General features: G+C 35.1%; 2 protein-coding genes across 3 annotated transcripts; one reads left to right on the top strand and one right to left on the bottom strand.

Moving 5' to 3' along the window:
• The first annotated feature begins 1,883 nt into the window (after positions 1–1,883).
• On the top strand, positions 1,884–7,652 carry LOC117110805. Of its 2 annotated transcripts, XM_033253627.1 has the most exons (3): positions 1,884–1,958; positions 3,342–3,580; positions 5,855–7,652. In XM_033253627.1, the coding sequence occupies exon 3, from the start codon at positions 5,970–5,972 to the stop codon at positions 7,122–7,124; it is 1,155 nt and encodes a 384-aa protein (XP_033109518.1). In that variant the 5' UTR covers positions 1,884–1,958; positions 3,342–3,580; positions 5,855–5,969; the 3' UTR covers positions 7,125–7,652. The 2 variants fall into 2 exon arrangements, with proteins under 2 accessions (XP_033109518.1, XP_033109519.1); XM_033253628.1 differs by lacking the exon at positions 3,342–3,580.
• Positions 7,653–9,185: 1,533 nt separating this feature from the next.
• On the bottom strand, positions 9,186–17,134 carry LOC117110771. Its single transcript, XM_033253569.1, has 3 exons — positions 17,128–17,134; positions 13,593–15,951; positions 9,186–13,353 (listed from the first exon to the last, which is right to left on the bottom strand). Exons 1-3 carry the CDS (start codon positions 17,132–17,134, stop codon positions 11,049–11,051), a joined length of 4,671 nt encoding a protein of 1,556 aa, XP_033109460.1. The 3' UTR covers positions 9,186–11,048.
• Positions 17,135–17,672: the final 538 nt, after the last annotated feature.

Genomic DNA, 17,672 nt, shown 5'->3' with positions numbered 1-17,672 from the left:
ACGATGAGGTACTCTCTTCCATGTACAGTATTCGTATAATAAATAGCGGCTTATTGTAGTTGTAATGTGATTCTTTTAGTCTTATTATGTAAATCAAACTTGATTAACAATTTGGCTATCAGCCGAAAGAAAAATATATAATTAAATAGGCCTATCAGATAAAATGTCTTACAAGCATATTTATAATAAATACACTAAGCTTAACTAAGATAATAATAAGTAGACCTAAATAAATCAATAATAATTTACAATTATACACACTGCTCCAAAACTTTGCCGACAAGGGATCTGAATCAGTGGCCGACTAGAGCCTCGGTCAGGGCCCAAGTATAAAAATCCCTGGAATGGTTCGCATGGAGAGTTTGTTTAGGGGGTTTTCCAGTATTTGCCTTTTATGTACGGCTTCCCCTGACCGTCCCTTTTTTTTCAAAAGCACCGTATACTGTAGTTTTGTACGACGGTGACGCCAAGATTCGGCAAACTGAATTTCGGCAAACTGATGTCATGATTTCACTGAACTGGATTCGGCAAACTGGGTGGGCATTGGCTATGTAAACTGGATTTCAAAAACCTGGTCGGATACAAGACTGGGTTGCAGTCCATAATTTTGTCTTAATCATTGAAAACTATTCAAAATAAATCTATGTTGGCACCAATGACGTCCCATAAAACTTATTTTCATGGCGTTCCATACTATACTTTTTCTGGGATTAGGCTATCCAAATTCAATTCTATTTTCTTCCTCCATGATTCAACCAAAGAATATATTCTTTGATTCAACCATGGAGGAAATTTCTTCCTCCATGATTCAACTAATCAAGTTTCCCGACATAAAGAGACGCTGGTGGCGCTCTCCAAAATTACCTAATACTAGGGAAAAATCCGAATAAATTACAGACTTGTGGCAAGTCTTGCTGGATACCAATAGCACATAATAGCACTTAAAAAACGAATGTCCTTCACTTAGGAGTTTAAATTTTAATTGCAAGTAATCAGTGCCGGTTTGACAATTGGCCGACCCCGGGCCAGCCTCCAACATTTTTGAGGGGTTTACATTTCTAATTAAGCCTACTTAAATTAAGGATTGCCAAAAAAGTTGAAATGCATGAAGTCAATACATAAACAACCGCATGATGTGTTGTATTCAAATACATAACATTAAAGAGACAATGTGTTGCGAACATTATTAATAAATTCATATAATTTATACGTATCAGTATATATTTATTTAAAAAAGTAATAGAATTGAGAAAAAGTGGTCCGGCGAAAGGTGCGACCGGTGCCAAAAAATTACCGCTGCGATGAGAAACTAGAACATTTAGGCCTATGGGTCATCTAGACTAACAATTGGGAAATTGTTCCTACGTTACTAAGTTTTAATTTGCAAACTGTTTGAACTTAATAACGAGCACTGTATATACAATTACGTGACAAAGAAATTCAATTAACGTAGGCCTATCGATGGCAAGTCTGTTAGATTTATGTCTTCACAGCAGATGGAATTGTGAGGCATTATCGTTCAAAGTTGGACCAGTTTCATTGCAAAAGAACAAACGGTAAATGGAGGTTTGCTTCTACTTAGTAAGCATTAACGACTCCTCCTAATCGTAGCGGCATTGTGAATGATTATCAGAGCGATAATGATGGTGTAAAACCAAGGACTACTCTTTGGTAAAACCTGGTAAACCTATACGCAGATTCACTAGATGAATACACGAACGTTGGACAATTAACTAGATTGCAGACAACTTCTAAATTGTTTCAATCATATCGTAGTAGCATAGCCTTACAAAATATATAGTCCCTCTGTTGTATTACAAAGTTTAAGTGCATCGACGCTGACGAATTGATTAGCAGATACAATCAATTCATTGAGCATTTGATATGTATTCCTACAGATTTTCAAGAAAGCAGATAAACGATCACTTATGAAGATATCCAGATAGACCTATACACAGGTAAGCAAGAAAAGGATTGTTGTTTACATTTTAGTATTTAAAACTAACTTAAACTGATGATGACATAATTAATGTCGAAATATTGAATCCCGACATAACTGTGTGTGAATAAACCGCGCATTTAAATGAGGTTTTACTTTTTCAATCAATAACCGTTTATTTGACAATTTCCATCGAGAGAACATAAGCAATTATAATTTAATATAGGCGAAGTGTACCCACTGATTGACTTGACTATTCAACTAAAATGTATCCTATCATATAAAACAACCTACGTATGAACATCACAACATCAGTGATTATGTTATAACATTTCCGTCACGTTTCTGACGAAGACTAGAAAGCCAAGCTGGATTATCGGTGGTTCAATACCTCTACTTGGTTCTAATGAGCTGTGGCAGATGACAAGGTATACTTGATTTTTTTAAATTTCCAAAATAGACGTATTGACATAATATTCATCATGTTCGGAAACTTGAATCCACCGCCAACTCGTCAAAAAAGAATCTATAATGCAGTTCCAAATGTGCTTCCAGGACGGTTTTTAAAATACAGTAATGTTATGAAATGAAAGCATTAAAATTCATTCTTCGCATACAATATGCCTAGACTGGCACTTTCTATCTCGTCGATGTATTGGAATACTTTTTTTTCCAGCAGAGGAACCTCTTCATTAACCCTGTGTAAACAGATCTATAGACATAACAATGAGTACCGTATTGTACGTAATCTGTTGTTTTCTGTCTGGCACGTTATCGATTATAAGAAACAGGCCGTGAATGATATAAGGATTGGAAAAGGTCATGTGCTTCATATTCTGTACTTTCAGACAATAATTAGCCAATAAAAAGACAATAATATTTTATTCAAATGGTCCTAGGCGAACGTAACTATTACTATTTAGATTTATTCACTGTTGAATAATGAGGTATGAAATCCAGTGAACCGTTATATTTTAAATTGTTTTATCGATGTTTTCAAAGATGATTTAAATTTTGTCGACCTGTTGTATTGATAATTCAGTCGTCAGTTCATGTTGGTGTTTTTTCTTGTTCCAATTGTCGCAATTTGCAAATGGTATATTTTAAGAAGTTGTGTATTTACATCTTTCCGTTGCTAGGCTACAAAGTAGAGCAGATGGGATTATTGGTTCCAAGATTTGATGAATGAGTGTTTCAATTACGCACGTGTTTGTTATGACAACATAAGATGAGAGGTTGATAGTTGTAATTTGTTAAATATGACGAACATTAAAAAGTATTTGTGTTCATCAGGGACTCTGGCATTCAAAGTGTCGTGCGAGTTAGGCCTATTGTTCATCAGATCAATACGGTTTATAGTGTATATACTCTCAACCTTTATTATTCACTGTTTATTTAACAGGAGGTGACGAGTTGAAAAGGTAGTCACGAGCAAACGTCTTACTGTTGCTAAGTAAAACACTGGAAGCATTTTAATAGTGTGCTTGTTCGCCATTGACTCAAAACGACAATACCAGAACGGCCAACAAAATACGGGAATAGAAGGGTAATGTAGCCTATACAGGGCAATTTAAGCGTGAGATTACTGTCATGCCTAAATGAAATTACAACGAAAGTACAGTTACACAATCTTTAACAAAGGTAGGCCTAATTATTATAGTATTGTTTTGTAATAGTAAGATATTTTCCATGAACACTCAGCTTTAAGTCAGCAACCATCTACAGTATGTAAAATCTACAAACTGTAGCTTTATTATTATTAAATTGTAGGCCATATTTCAAACAACATTACTGTGTTTTGGATATTTGATCGTGATCAACCTACTTCATTTGATGGATGGATAGATTTATTCAGTGTTAAACACTAAGAATAATCCACGAAAATCTGAAGAAGACATATTCTATAGTGAGGTTCTTCTGATGGTGATTAAGCAGTACGGGAGACCATCCCCTACTTTTTTACGTAGAGTGTACAGTACTGCGTTCTTCAATGTGCACATGCACTAGACCAACGGCTTATACGTCTTATCAGAAAGACGGTGCTCTATCGTAACTTGCATTTCAGCCCTCCAGCTGAAACACAAGGAAAGCAGTGTTGGGAATTGAACCGGGGATCTAGACGGATTTCCATGGTCCAGCGCACACACAGTTGTACCACCAGTTTAGCCGACTGAGCTATAAATCCAGACTAATTTATTGTAACACACTTTTACAAAAGCGACAGACGGACACAAAACAAAATTGAGGTGCGTCCAGCCAGGCACATCGATAAGTTAAAGCATAATATTACATAAAATATACCTTAACTGCTAAATAATTACCGTAAGCAGTATAAAAGAAAACTACACAGTCATCTCCAGAGTTACAGGAAGCAAATAACTAATTGAGATTATTTGTAAAAATAAGAAATTAAATTATAAATGGAGAAACTTAATAATATTAATTAATATGAACTAATGTCAGGTAAAATATTGCATAGTCTATTAAGACTGACACTGACCTTTGATAAAAGAAAACTGAACTGATGGGCTTTAAAAAAACTAAAACAGTGTTTCATTCATATTATATACAATTAAGGATTTTTTCCCTCTATATGATGATGATAATAATAATAATAATAATAATAATAATAATAATAATAATAATAATAATAATAATAATAATAATAATAATAATATTTGGCAATCGTCAAAAACAATTTTAGCCTGGAGTGAGAATATTCACAAGCCCAAACAGATACTGTTGCACTCGCTCCACCATAACCAATTTCACGACTATAACGCGACGTTTATTTTATTTATGGAAAGAAAATATTAAGAAACCACTAGCGACCACAGGCTAAAAGTGGTCTCCAAACAGCATATTATAAGAGGGTAACCGAACCTGAAGCCGAAGTTAAAAGTGGTGTCCAATGGGACAAACATTATACAGTATATTCCTTCTGAGGAGTCTTTTAAAAATTCCAGGTTTCCGCCTCTTGAAAAGGGTCAGGTAATTTTATCTCATTCTTTAGGCATGAGAATAATAATCAGGCATAGGCCATATATTATTGTATTCCAACAATATTGAGTAGTTGGATATATGTAGTCTTTCTCCATCGGCGACTTTCATTACATTTTCGCCCATGGCCCCATAACTCACCACCGTTACGCAAATGTACCGTAGGTGGTTACTTGGTACTTTGAAATAGTGGTCTCGAATTAAAGGGGGTCTCGGATGAGAGGGCGAACTGTAGTTATTTATTCTTTAGCTCAGCCAGTTATCAAATCATGTTTGGGAATCAGATAAGATATGGGCAATAGAGAGGCACGGCGAATTATGAGTACGCCTAATATACATAAGGGAATCAAAAGTTAATTAGTGCGAAAGACACACTGGTTCTTAAAAAAAGTCTGTTAATTGGTAGAAGACAAGTATTATTTCTATAGGCCATAAGTTGATAAATTGGTGAAATGATGGAGAAAGGTTTGAAGATTTAAAGGATTGAGTAAGCAATTGATGATTTTCAGACGGACGGTTGAAGAAAGCAGCCAAATATTTGAAACACAATAAGTTAAAATGCGGTACATAAATACATTAACAACATTTTTAATATTGGTATATTTTGTTTATATTGGTAGTGTATTGCTGTTACTTTTGTTGTTATTCAGTATTGGTAATGGTATTTGCAGCTATAGTAATCAAATCTAAGAAAGATTTGAGAAAGGTAAATGGATAGATGAAAAGTGTAATGGGGAATAGACTAGCAATTTTTTCAACACGTTATTGACTATTGGCCATTCTGTCATTACTACTATTATAGGTGGTACTACTAAAAATATCATGACGTGTAGAATATTTCGTATCATGTCTATAGAAGCTGCTGCAATTGATATTTACGCATTTAATGACAATAAATCATCTTTGTAATTTCAGAGCTCTGGTTGCTGAGGAAAACGGCTATTGAAACCATGCTTGTCGCTAACACAACAGATAATACTTGTGATAGACGAATTACGTGCTACTACTACTATAATTCTCGGCTTGTGACATGAAGCGGGTTGTAGTGTGCCAATCTGTAGCGTCGAATATGACGCCCAGAAATAGCATGCGCTTTAGACTACAACAAGAGACAGTAAAAGTGCTCGAAGAATTCAAAACTAAATGTGTTCAATTTGCTGCAAAAAATATCTTTCACCATCATCTTCGGCTTGAGTATTTGAACTTAGCGGCGGAAATATGCCGTCTAATTAATCAACACGTTGATAGATGTATTAGCCAGTATCCAAGTCGATCATCAGATATTTGGCGCGATGCACTTGAAGAAGCTAGGAAGCTAAAGAACGAGATGTCAGAATATCTGAAGGGGATGACATCATCGTTTGGAAAAACAATTTCAAAAATGTTGCAGAGTAACGGTGGCAACTATCCAATGCTTATCCAATCCTACTCACGTAGGCTATTTCGTGCAAACTTCATTGAACTTAATGTTTCCCAACAGGAACGGATTTTTATTGAGATCCTCCGGCAGACATCAAGAACTAACTTGGTTATTGTTTCAATTCGCCGATGGTGTGGAAAGCTTGGTATAATGTTTGTCATTGTGACAATTGGAATATTGATGTATAATATCAGCGTTGCCATAAATCCAACATACAATCATATTAGTCGCGCTGTTTCTCTTGGTTTTGGAGCTTCTAGTGGTTGTGTTGGGCGTGAGCTTGGAGCCGAGATTTCTGCATGTGGCGGTCCTGTAGGGGTCTTTCTTGGAGGCTTTATTGGAGGGTTAAACGTCGCATTTGTAAACAGTTTAGGTAATGAAGGCCTTCTACGCATTCTAACACGTTTATTATTTCCAGCTTCTACTTCAGAGTTTCATATGCCGCTAACTCTGAAAGGCTATCATGATATATATGGCGCGCCAAAAATACGCACGTCGAATACGTCACGTACTACATCACAAGTCTCTTTACCATCTCGTCCACCTCGTTGTCGCTCAGCGCCAATCAGGGTAGACTGCACTGTAACCAAGCATTCCGTCCGAAAGCTTCAAAGATGTCGGTCTCGTTCGGCCACTCCAAGGACGAGCCACGGCAGTCTCCCCAATTTAAACGTGCCGAAGTATGAGCCAACCATACCCCCATCAACGTCACTGTTTATGCCAGACGGATATCCTGCTTTTCCTCGTGGGTTTTCGTACTGGTAGTTGGGCAAAAAGTGAATGCTATAAACAAACATTGGGATTCACATAAAATTAAGATATGAGTAGCTTGTTTTCAAGTAGTTTTAAATATACTGTAATTAGAAACATATACAGTATTCAAGTGTATCTTCTGCAAAAAACAAAATTGAATGATCAGCAAAAAAAAAAAGGATCTATAGTTGAGGTTAAATAAGGTTGTGTTCTCAGTTCTCTTTTTTAAGTATTTGTCTTAATGATTTAATTCCTATTTTTTATGAAACATGTGATCCATCTAAAGTATTAATATGCCATTGAACTATCTTTTATATGTTGATGACTTGGTCATTAGTTCAGAGGGCCAGAGAGGTTAGCAAAATGCTCTAAGCAAATTATATACTTATTGTGATAAATGGAAATTGGCTGTTAATTTCGAAAAAAACGGAAGTTACAATATTTAATGAAAGTGGTAAAATTCTACACTACTATACATTTTATTTCGGAAATTATAATATTGAAATTACAAATGAATAAATATTCTGGTATAACCTTCAACCTATCTGGCTGTTTTATTGTAGCAATCATAAATAAACTAAAAGCCCTCAAAAGCTTGTTCAAATTTAGAAATATTTATTATCTACATCTGCCTCCAGGAGTATTTGAACTTTCCAGAAGCCTAAAGCCGGGCACACACTGCGCCCGACGGTTGTCGCGATTCTATGAAGAACGCAACGCGACGACGCGCGCACAACGAATCGTCTTTAATGACGATCTGTTCAGACTGCTACAATCAGCAGACAGCGTTGCGTCGTCTATCACTCACAGGGAGCGGAGCTGGATTCGTCGTACGACCGTTGTACGACGCAGTGAGTGCCCGGCTTAATTCAGCCAATTACCACACTACGGAAGAGAGGTAATGACCACCTTATTTGCTAAGAGATTTAAATGAAAACAATTTTATTGGTCGATGTGATAACTTTCCACGTGAAGCTATTAGTATTAACATTAAACTTACAAATCTATAAGAAAGTATAATACATACTCCAAGTATTGAAATACACGCCATCGTGTTGGGATTCAATATTTCGACATTAATTATGTCATCATCAGGAATTAAAAAATCTATGTAAATAAACAAAGTATCTAACCAGGCTATTAGAAGTGAATAGGGTTCTTATCCAGTGTTAATATCATTGATATATTTTGCTTTAAAATGCTGGTGGAAACTAAATAATATGTACTAGGGCCTATCATGGATATGTCTCACTGGCTGGCTATTGGCACACTTTTAGAAAATAGACAATTTGATGCCCAATACGCAAAAATAACAATTCACTTGGTCCTCTGGAATTATTTTACATTCCATTGAGGCATCGGATACAGATTCTCTATCCTTAATAACAATTTTGAATCACTTATACAGTACACAGAAAAAAAAAACCTGCACAATATCTACAATGACCAATGACATAATCTCATACAAAATAATAAAAACTGAGATATGCTAACCCAAAAACTGAACTCGAATTTAACCTACAATTTGATATGCCAAAAAATGAAAAATTACATTATATTATGGGTGCAAACGAGTTTGATGTAATTAAACCGGTCACGAAATATGTACAATCGGCCTTTGAAAGACGTATAGTTCTTCAGAGTCCGTTGGCTAAAGTGGCGTAGATCATCAATCAAATGGCTTCATATTTACCTTCTACATATTGTACTGTCTTTAGGTAGTCTTCTTGTTGCAGGACAATAATGTAAGCATTACCATCTTGTCTGTACAGCATGCCTCAATATTTTTAAAGAGAACAATGCCTTTTTCACGTTTAAACCATTTCTTCACAATCGTGTGAGAAAATAAAGAATAGCACTGAGATAAGACATGTCATTGAAGGTAACAGTCAGTTTGGCCGGCGAAAATTTAACACACAATTTCATTAAGGGGAGAATCATACCATCATACCACTAGACACACTGTTCTGACACTTTTTCAAACAACTAATAATATACACCATCACAAAGATGGGCTGAGGTAATCTGCAGCATGCAAGTGAGTATGGACAACGCTAAAAGGACAGACGCAAATTCTTTACAAACCTGAACATTTATTTCACCATCATTATTGAAATTCAATCAAAATTTACAAATTCTATTCTGCTTAATATACACATTGGAAAAATAATGTCTACTCACATTTGAATGTGGTATAACCCTAGAAGCATATTTACACTAGGAAATGTATATTTAGTGGAAAAAACTAGGTAATGCAATTGTGCTTACTTTTATTTAAATTTTATAACATTTAATGTAAATTAATCACAATAACAAAATCTATATGTATGCATATCAAGATAAATTTAAAAAAATCACAGAAACATTACTATAATTGCCAGAAGGCTGTCCCTGTATTTCATCAAAACATTTTAAACTTTTTAAAGAAAAAGTCATAGAAGTATCATATCAATTTACTCCAATAATTGTTCTAATGAAAAAATTAATTTTGAATCTAACTTTTCAAAGAAGTAAAATTCCATAGAAAATTATTTTTGTATGAATTAGTAAAATATGTAACAACATTAATAGAAAATGCTAAATATACAATGGCTTGTTGGAGAATTGTAAATAAAATTTACTTACACATATTTTAAAACCACTGGTTACTATTTTTCACACTATAGACTCATGGCATCAATAAAAGTAATCTTGTAATATTACTTTACAGTTTGTAGAGCAATTTGCAAATTATTTTCAACAATATTCCTACCAAAAATGGAGGAGTCGACTAATTGCTCAGCTACCCTTCCCACCTTTTCGGATCTTAATAATCAAGCAATCACCTTCCACAATTCACTACAACAATATATATAGTACTGGTAGTTATATAATTACTGTACTAATTGTTCTTTTTTACTAAGAGTCTAATTTTATATAAAAAATATCAATCACTTAACAACATTACTGCCATTATAATAACTATGATAATCATAACATTATTATTTCCACAACTGTCTTTTCTCTCATTATTTTGCAAGTTTTTAGTATTGAACATTTTAAAATCTTTTGTTAGTAATCTTATTAGCAAATACACCAATAGGTAAAATGAGTATATATATACAATTCATATTTAAAAATTTGTGGAATGTTGCAAATATATCTAAATACAAGCATATGCTGAAAGTTCAAAATTGAAAAATAAAAAATATTTTGAATCAAAACTATGCCAGAACACATTTCAGACCATTGGAATAGATTAAAGCTGGGCATATATTATCACATTTGTGTCTGTCAGAGTCAACAGATAATGATATACAGTATCAGATCTGACCTGTAAGTTTGTTTTAAACTTATCATGATTCTGTCTGCTAGAAGTTGTACAATGCTCTACTATATAGTAAGTTTAAGACACAAAGATCCAATCCAATCCAATCTTCGACTTATAACAGAGTATATAGAGTATGTCATGCATTATTTTCTCTGGTGGTGCATAAAATTTTAAAATAATCTGCCCACTTCATCGGTTTGTATACTCACCAAATGTTTGAAACCAAGTTGACTATATTATTAGTTTATAGACAATGATTTCATAAACCTGGTACAATCAAAACAAGCAATTATATATAAAAATGAACCTGTTTATATATATATATTATAAAGGTTTAACAACATCTTGTAGGTCTGGTTTTATTATAGAATGTTTTAACCAAACAAACAAAATGTGTATTAATGTGGCATATATTTTTAAGGAAACTTATTTTTTTATTTATCTTTATTTTTTCAAAACACTAAACCTTAAAACACAGAATAAACAACAATGTACACAAAATACAATACATAAACACTGACAAACGATCACACTCCTCTAGACAAGACATAGTAAATATGACTAAATCAACAACATAATTTTGCAGCAAAGTAATGTGACCACAATGAATTTTACAATTTTTTTTTCTAACTTTTTTGAATATTCAACATGGCAGATCTTTGCATTGCCAAAGCATTTTGCTGCATTAATTCAAAAACGACCTTTTTGTTCAAATGATGCTTCGATGACAAATGATAAGGCAGTTCAGTTATACTGTAAATACCATTACATACCGGGCAGTGCAAGTCTGCAGATGAAATAGACTGTTTTTCTTGCTGATTTGTCTCAGAATCTGGTTCGTTTGGTTCTGGCTCCGGTATGTCCTCTGATTCAACCTCTTGTTTTTCAGCATTCTTACAGACATGCTTTTGTACTCCATCTAAATCAGTGAATATCAGTTGACATTGTTTGCATGTGTAAGTCTTCTCACATGTAAAGTTGTTTACATACTTGAGGGCGCATGGATGAGAGGATGCTATAAACGTCTCAAGTACTGATGAGGTTTGTTTACAATTAGAGCAAGTGTACGTTTCAGTGTAGTTCTGCAGTAATTTCTTAGAAACAGCTGTCCGTTCCTGTACCTTGTTTGGCCTCTCCTGACAATTATGCATCGAGAATTCTGGCAGGCTGTGGTAAACAATATGGCAGAATGTGCACTGATAAACCTCCTGTCTGTTGTATTTCTGGGAGCTATTATTGATGTCTTTTCTATTATCGTCCAATGAGAAGACGTTCTGCGCTGTTGCAGGAGCAAGGTCGTAAGTGTCTGGTTCATCATCACCATCTCCTTCATCAACTATCAATTCTCCTCTCCATGGAAATTCATCTTCAGTGTCCTGTTCACTATTAGTTATTTCACTTTTAACCGTCAAGTCTGTATCAGTAATTATTTCATCTCCTTCAGATTTGTTGTACTGGTATGCGACTGAGACACCATGTCTTTCTCTTAGATGCTCATGGTAGAGCTCCTGACGTACTTGTATGAAACACACCTGACACTGAATTTTATTAACTTTATTTTTGGAGAAATTACAGAGTCCATGACACTGTCTCACATGCCAACTCAAAGAACCTGAGTTGTTGTAACTTTTTGAACACTTGGTGCACTTGTATGGACGGGAGTTATTATGAATGTTCATATGAGCTTTCAGATGGTAATTATAATGGAAAGACTTTTGACAGAGATGGCATTGATAGTTTCTGATGTTCAAGTGGACTTTAAGATGTCTTCGCATTTTGCATTTATTCCAGTAAGCTCGGGTGCATTTCAAACATTTGAAGACACGATCATTGCCCTGGAGGACAATCGTAAAGTCCTTTCCTTCTACAAACTCCTTTGTTGTTTCCAGCTCTATCATGCTGCTACTGGACATAGCATCAGGGGCACCAGATGCACAGTTTTCGTTTACTTGTGTTTCAGGACCAGGTGTAGCTACAGATACAGGTGTTTTACTGGGTTTTCTTGTTTGAAGCGCTACATAGTACGGAAATCGTGAACTCCTTTCGGGGCGGAATGGCTTAGTTCCATTTGCTTCAGAGTGGCTTTCCTTAGCATTGTCAACTTGTATCACTGTACCATGTTTGTTCCTGAAGAAGACAATTAGATCTGGAGTACCTGCCTTTGGAGATGAATTAACTGTCAGATTTTTTTGCATGATGGTTTTTCCATCTGATTCGTAGGGTACTTGTGCCATTCTATACCAAACTACTCTAAAAGTAAAAATTATTCGATCACGTGTGATATTGCACAACTGGTCTAAAGATGGAATGCCCAGAAGCTGCATAAACTCAGGACAACTCAATGTCAGAAAATCCTCTATCGGCTGCTTTCGACTGTACTCAGAATGTGATAATAGGTGGCGCTTTATTCGTTTGGCACAGGCTTTTGAGAGGTCAAAAAAGCAGAATTTACAGACATCGATACTGTGACATGCGAAAATATGCAATATAAAACCTCGATTTGTACTAACATTAATATGACATCGAAGACAATGCAAAGAATTAGCAAATGGAAACCTTTCCAGCCTGATTTCTTTGATGGATTCTTTAATCAGCCATAGTTTAATTGGACTGTTGTATCCTGAACTTGGGCTCACTTGTTCTAAGTTTGCCATTCTACCTATAGGCACCTGTGTGGAGTCTTGGTTGGACAAACTATCATCAGTATCTGGATCCTGTACAGTATTGGCCTTTCTTAGAAAAATAGATTGCCTGAATTTTATTTGAACTGCAGAGGAATCACTGCTTGAAGGCAGTTGAGTATCAGCATTACTTGTTGGTTTGGCAGTATCATTCTCCACAGATGCACTGCTTGAAGAGTACTCCTTATTCTTCACAAATGTAACATCTTTCACCTGTTCTATTTCTTCATCTAATGTTGTTACCAAATCTCTGGAATATAAATTTAGATCACTTTAAAATTATGCTTTTCCAATAAAATTTATATAATTGTAGAACTGATTAATCTATAATAAATCAAGCATAATTTGATGAAACTATTCAAATATTTATGAAATTTATATACGTGGCACAAACAACAGTGTGTCAAAAAAAACCCGTAGTTGCCGTAAATTTAATGTTTACACAGTAAAATGTATTTTTTTGAAAACATCATTTGAAATTCTACTTACCTACTGTTTCTTTCTGGACTAGTATTGACATCAAGTGTTGCCTTTGAAACATCCTCAGATTTTCTTTGTTGTAATGTACCTTCAAGAGATTGATTCACAGATGATGAAAACTCTCTTAGAGGTTTCTCACCAACAAGGATCTCAATCCAAACCTCATCACCTTCCTTTTTCACTTGCCTTACAATAAGATCATCTTGGAACATGTTTTGATGAAAGGCTGCTTCGACAAGAGCATAATGCACCACAAGTTCATCTAGAATGAATTTCTTTTGGGTGATGCAGCTTAACCCATCCAGCTGAGAGACTCCAATAGTTTGACTGAGATCCTTAAGACTTTGACAGACATTCTGTTCAAGTTCATAGGAATCAATATCATGGACATCTTTCATATGGATTAGAATGTCTTCACTAATTCTAAGTGGTTCAGCAGTAAAAGAGCAAATTTTACAGACCAAGTTGCAATGGTCATTGAACAGGTGACTGATAAGGCCAATATTACTCAATGCATTGAGACCACACTTAAAACACAAAGGTCGTGGCTTACTAAGACTTCTAGCAGATTGAACCTTCAATGTTGATGTTTGTTGGTTGTTGGTTTGCTGATCTTCTTGTGGACCAGAGTCTGGCAAAGCAGAGTTTGTCAATTCTCCTGGCGATAATGCACCAACTGAATTTAGTGTGCCTCCTTTCTGGATCACCATCTTAGAATTCAAAATCTGTCTGACTGTCTGTGAACTTGGAAACATGGGCAGATTTGTGGGTGTTTTCACTGGTGACTGTATCGATGTGAATATTGCAGGTCTTTGAAGGAGAGACGCACTTGTTGTAGGATGAGAACCGATCAAGGCAGATGTAGACTGCTGTTGACATTGATCAACAACAATTTCGTTTTGATAGCTAGAGGTACATGACGGAATTTTTGGTTTTAATGTTGGCAGCTGTCTGCCACTGACTCTATATGTGAAACTTATGGTCTGTGGCTGAGGTATTCCAAGACTCCTCAAACCTTCAACTCCAGCAATACTTTGGAAATTTTGATAACAACCATCCATCAATTTTGACAGAGTGTCATACTTTTCTGGATGCTCAGTCATTATGTGCTTAAGTTGTTTCTTTTGTGATTGTCCAAAATCTTCGTTGCAAGTAATCACTGGACATGTATGAGTGGGATGCTGGATTCCAATCTGCTTCAGAACTCGGCAGACAGAACTCAATGGATGGCTCCTTTTGATCATATGGTTTTTCAACATTAACACATCAAAGAAAACAGTCAGTGATGGGCATATTGGACATTTATAGTAGTTCGTATCATTAAAGCAGAATTTTGAACTATCTTTGGGTGATGACTGCATTGTGGGAGATGACCGAGATGTGAAAGACGAAGATGGCTTTGGCTTTATTGACACTGGAATCTTTTTAGAAGACACTTTCACGGTCATTTTCATTTTAGACACATTAACTTGGTTAGAAACTGGAAACATGTCTATAGAATCCTCTTTTATGGATGTTTGTATTTCTGAAGATGCTTTCGTGCGGTAGAACGTATGCCATTTGCCTTTTAGTTGAACTGTCAGGCTGTATTTATCCTCATCAGCTGTTTCATTCTGCTGACAAAAAACATTAATTTGGCATAATTTCCTTAAAGAAACAAAGGTATCAATATGTTCAAGAATTAGGTGTTTACAAAAGTCTTCCATGCTTCCCTTGACAGGTATCTGACAAGTCTCAACAGGACAAAAGTTTTCTTTTGACTTTAGTAAGTCTTGCAAAAGATCCTGAGCTTCTGGGGAGATCTTATCTGCCTCTTTGTGAAAAGGTTCCTGCAGATGTTTTTGTAACCAGAATTTATGTAAAAACACTTGTTGGGAACTGCATAGTGGACAATGAAAAACCCAAAACTTAAATTTATGTAGTAGAAATTTCTCAAGGTTTGAGGAATTTCGTATTTTGAGTGGAAATTCATAGTAGCAGTCACTGATAGGCTGTTCTCCCTCAATACTGTCAATGTCATCCTCTTTTTTTATGTCAAAGCAATTCAAGTTACAAATATCTAGTGTTTCCGATGCTGAACTTTCATCCTTTTGGAAATCTGGTATTGTAGCATCATCCCACTGGTTGATAACTTCATATCCTTGGTCTTCTACTTCCTCTTTAACTTCCATTATTAAAGACATTCCATCACCGATATCGCTCAATTTGAGACCACCATCTTGGTCCCCATTGGAGATGAATTCAACTGCAGATTCAGAACCTTCGTTATTTGCTCTCCTTTCCTCTGCCTCTTGTATGGATACATGTTCAGAAGGGTCTTCCTCTGGTTCAACTTCTGAAAACAGCAGTACACGCTCATACTCTGGATCTGTCTCTTATACACATCTAGATGTGTATAAGAGACAGGATACTGTGACATGCGAAAATATGCAATATAAAACCCACCCCATTTCAAGACTTCTAGATACGCCACTGTTGAGTACACATACAAAGCTCTGTGTTTTTAGAACATCGAATACATTGAAGTTAGTGCTCTAGTATTCTTCTTATAACTCTATGGTTCCTACTTTTATACAGTACAGTAATAATAACAATAATAATAATAATAATAATGATGATGATAATATTAATAATTATACTGTATCATACAGTAATAATAATGTTACATTTATACAACACATAACAGTAGAAAAAATATACAGCTTTTTTTTGTCTAAAAACTCTTTTATAGTACAGTAGAACCCCTCATTTACGTATGGCATGGGCCCAGAGCCGTTCGTAAATGCGGGTATTCGTAAAATCGGGGTTGACCCAAATTCCTATATATTTACACTGGTACTAATTACACCGGTATAAACTAGGCCTAGACTAGGCCTACAGGCCTACGCAGCTAAGTCTGAGGGGGCCTAGGCCTACAGTATGCAGCTTCTAAGCATTCTGATCCCACTCTAGACCCTACAAAAATTCGTTATTATCGGACATTTTTACCTTCTTAAATACCTAGATTGTGGATTTTACTCCAACACAACTTCCATAGATACTTGTTTATTATATATATTGATCATTCAATAAAACAATCAAGCACTATGTTTACTTTTAAAGCTAAAAATGATGTTTGAAAGAGAAGTAAAATTTGTCGCATGCACATGTGTGAAGCCATTAAAAAAACACTGACTTTCAAGAGGCCCGTTAGAGGGCCTCCTTCACTTCAGAATTACATAGTATTGTATAGTATGGTGTGTTGTGTTGTATGCATTCTAATAACAGTTACAATTCGAGCGGATTTTTTGTTTTTTGTAATCTTTCACTTAAATTTTTATGATGTCATCACCTTTATTTTACATTCGTTAAATCGGGAATTCGTTAAATCGGGGTTTGTAAATGAGGGTTTCTACTGTACTCTAGTTTTATTTTTAAAAATATCAGAATTAATCTGCTGCCCTCTATAGGAAAATGGTCAGTTTCTAATTTCTAAATACAGTAAGCCTATTAACTTATAAAACTTTTGTTTTTAATTACTAAGATTACATTTTTATCTAATTACTAGTCATTATCAGTACAGTATATGTTTTCCCATTCATTTTAACAACATAATGTCATCATGAATGTAATATTTTCCCAATATTATGAAAAAAACCCATTGCCTACTTTTTGTTTAAAAAATAAGTATTTCCAAAAATTGAAATGTCAATACTTGTTGAATTTTTCCATCTCATTTTCCTATAGCTATTAATTCCCTCACTCTCTTTCTTCACTTTATTTTTTATTTGATTGATTGGGTCCACATGCTGAAGTGTAGCTACTGTAATCAGCAGTAGAGCAGGCACCCCCACCCCCTCCAGATAAAGTGCCTTACTCAATGACACAAGTGAATTGCACAGCTAGAGATTGAAAACCATTCCCATTGCTCAAAACCACTTTTACACAACTTCTCTTCAAGTTTCTACATCTATTCATTTAACCTTCAACTCTTCATCTTTCATCTCTGCTTCTCTTTATCTTCAGCCTCTTAGGTTTTTTCTCTCTTTTTGCTACCAATACAAGAGAAATACCAATTTCTGTATGCCTACCAAATTATAAATTGTAAAA

Source organism: Anneissia japonica, unplaced genomic scaffold, assembly GCF_011630105.1.
Source record: "Anneissia japonica isolate Jap-2015-1 unplaced genomic scaffold, ASM1163010v1 scaffold2756_len2360902_cov194, whole genome shotgun sequence".
NCBI lineage: Eukaryota > Metazoa > Echinodermata > Crinoidea > Comatulida > Comatulidae > Anneissia > Anneissia japonica.
The sequence above is the reverse complement of the archived record's forward strand: the minus strand, read 5'-3'. Positions and strand labels throughout refer to the sequence as shown.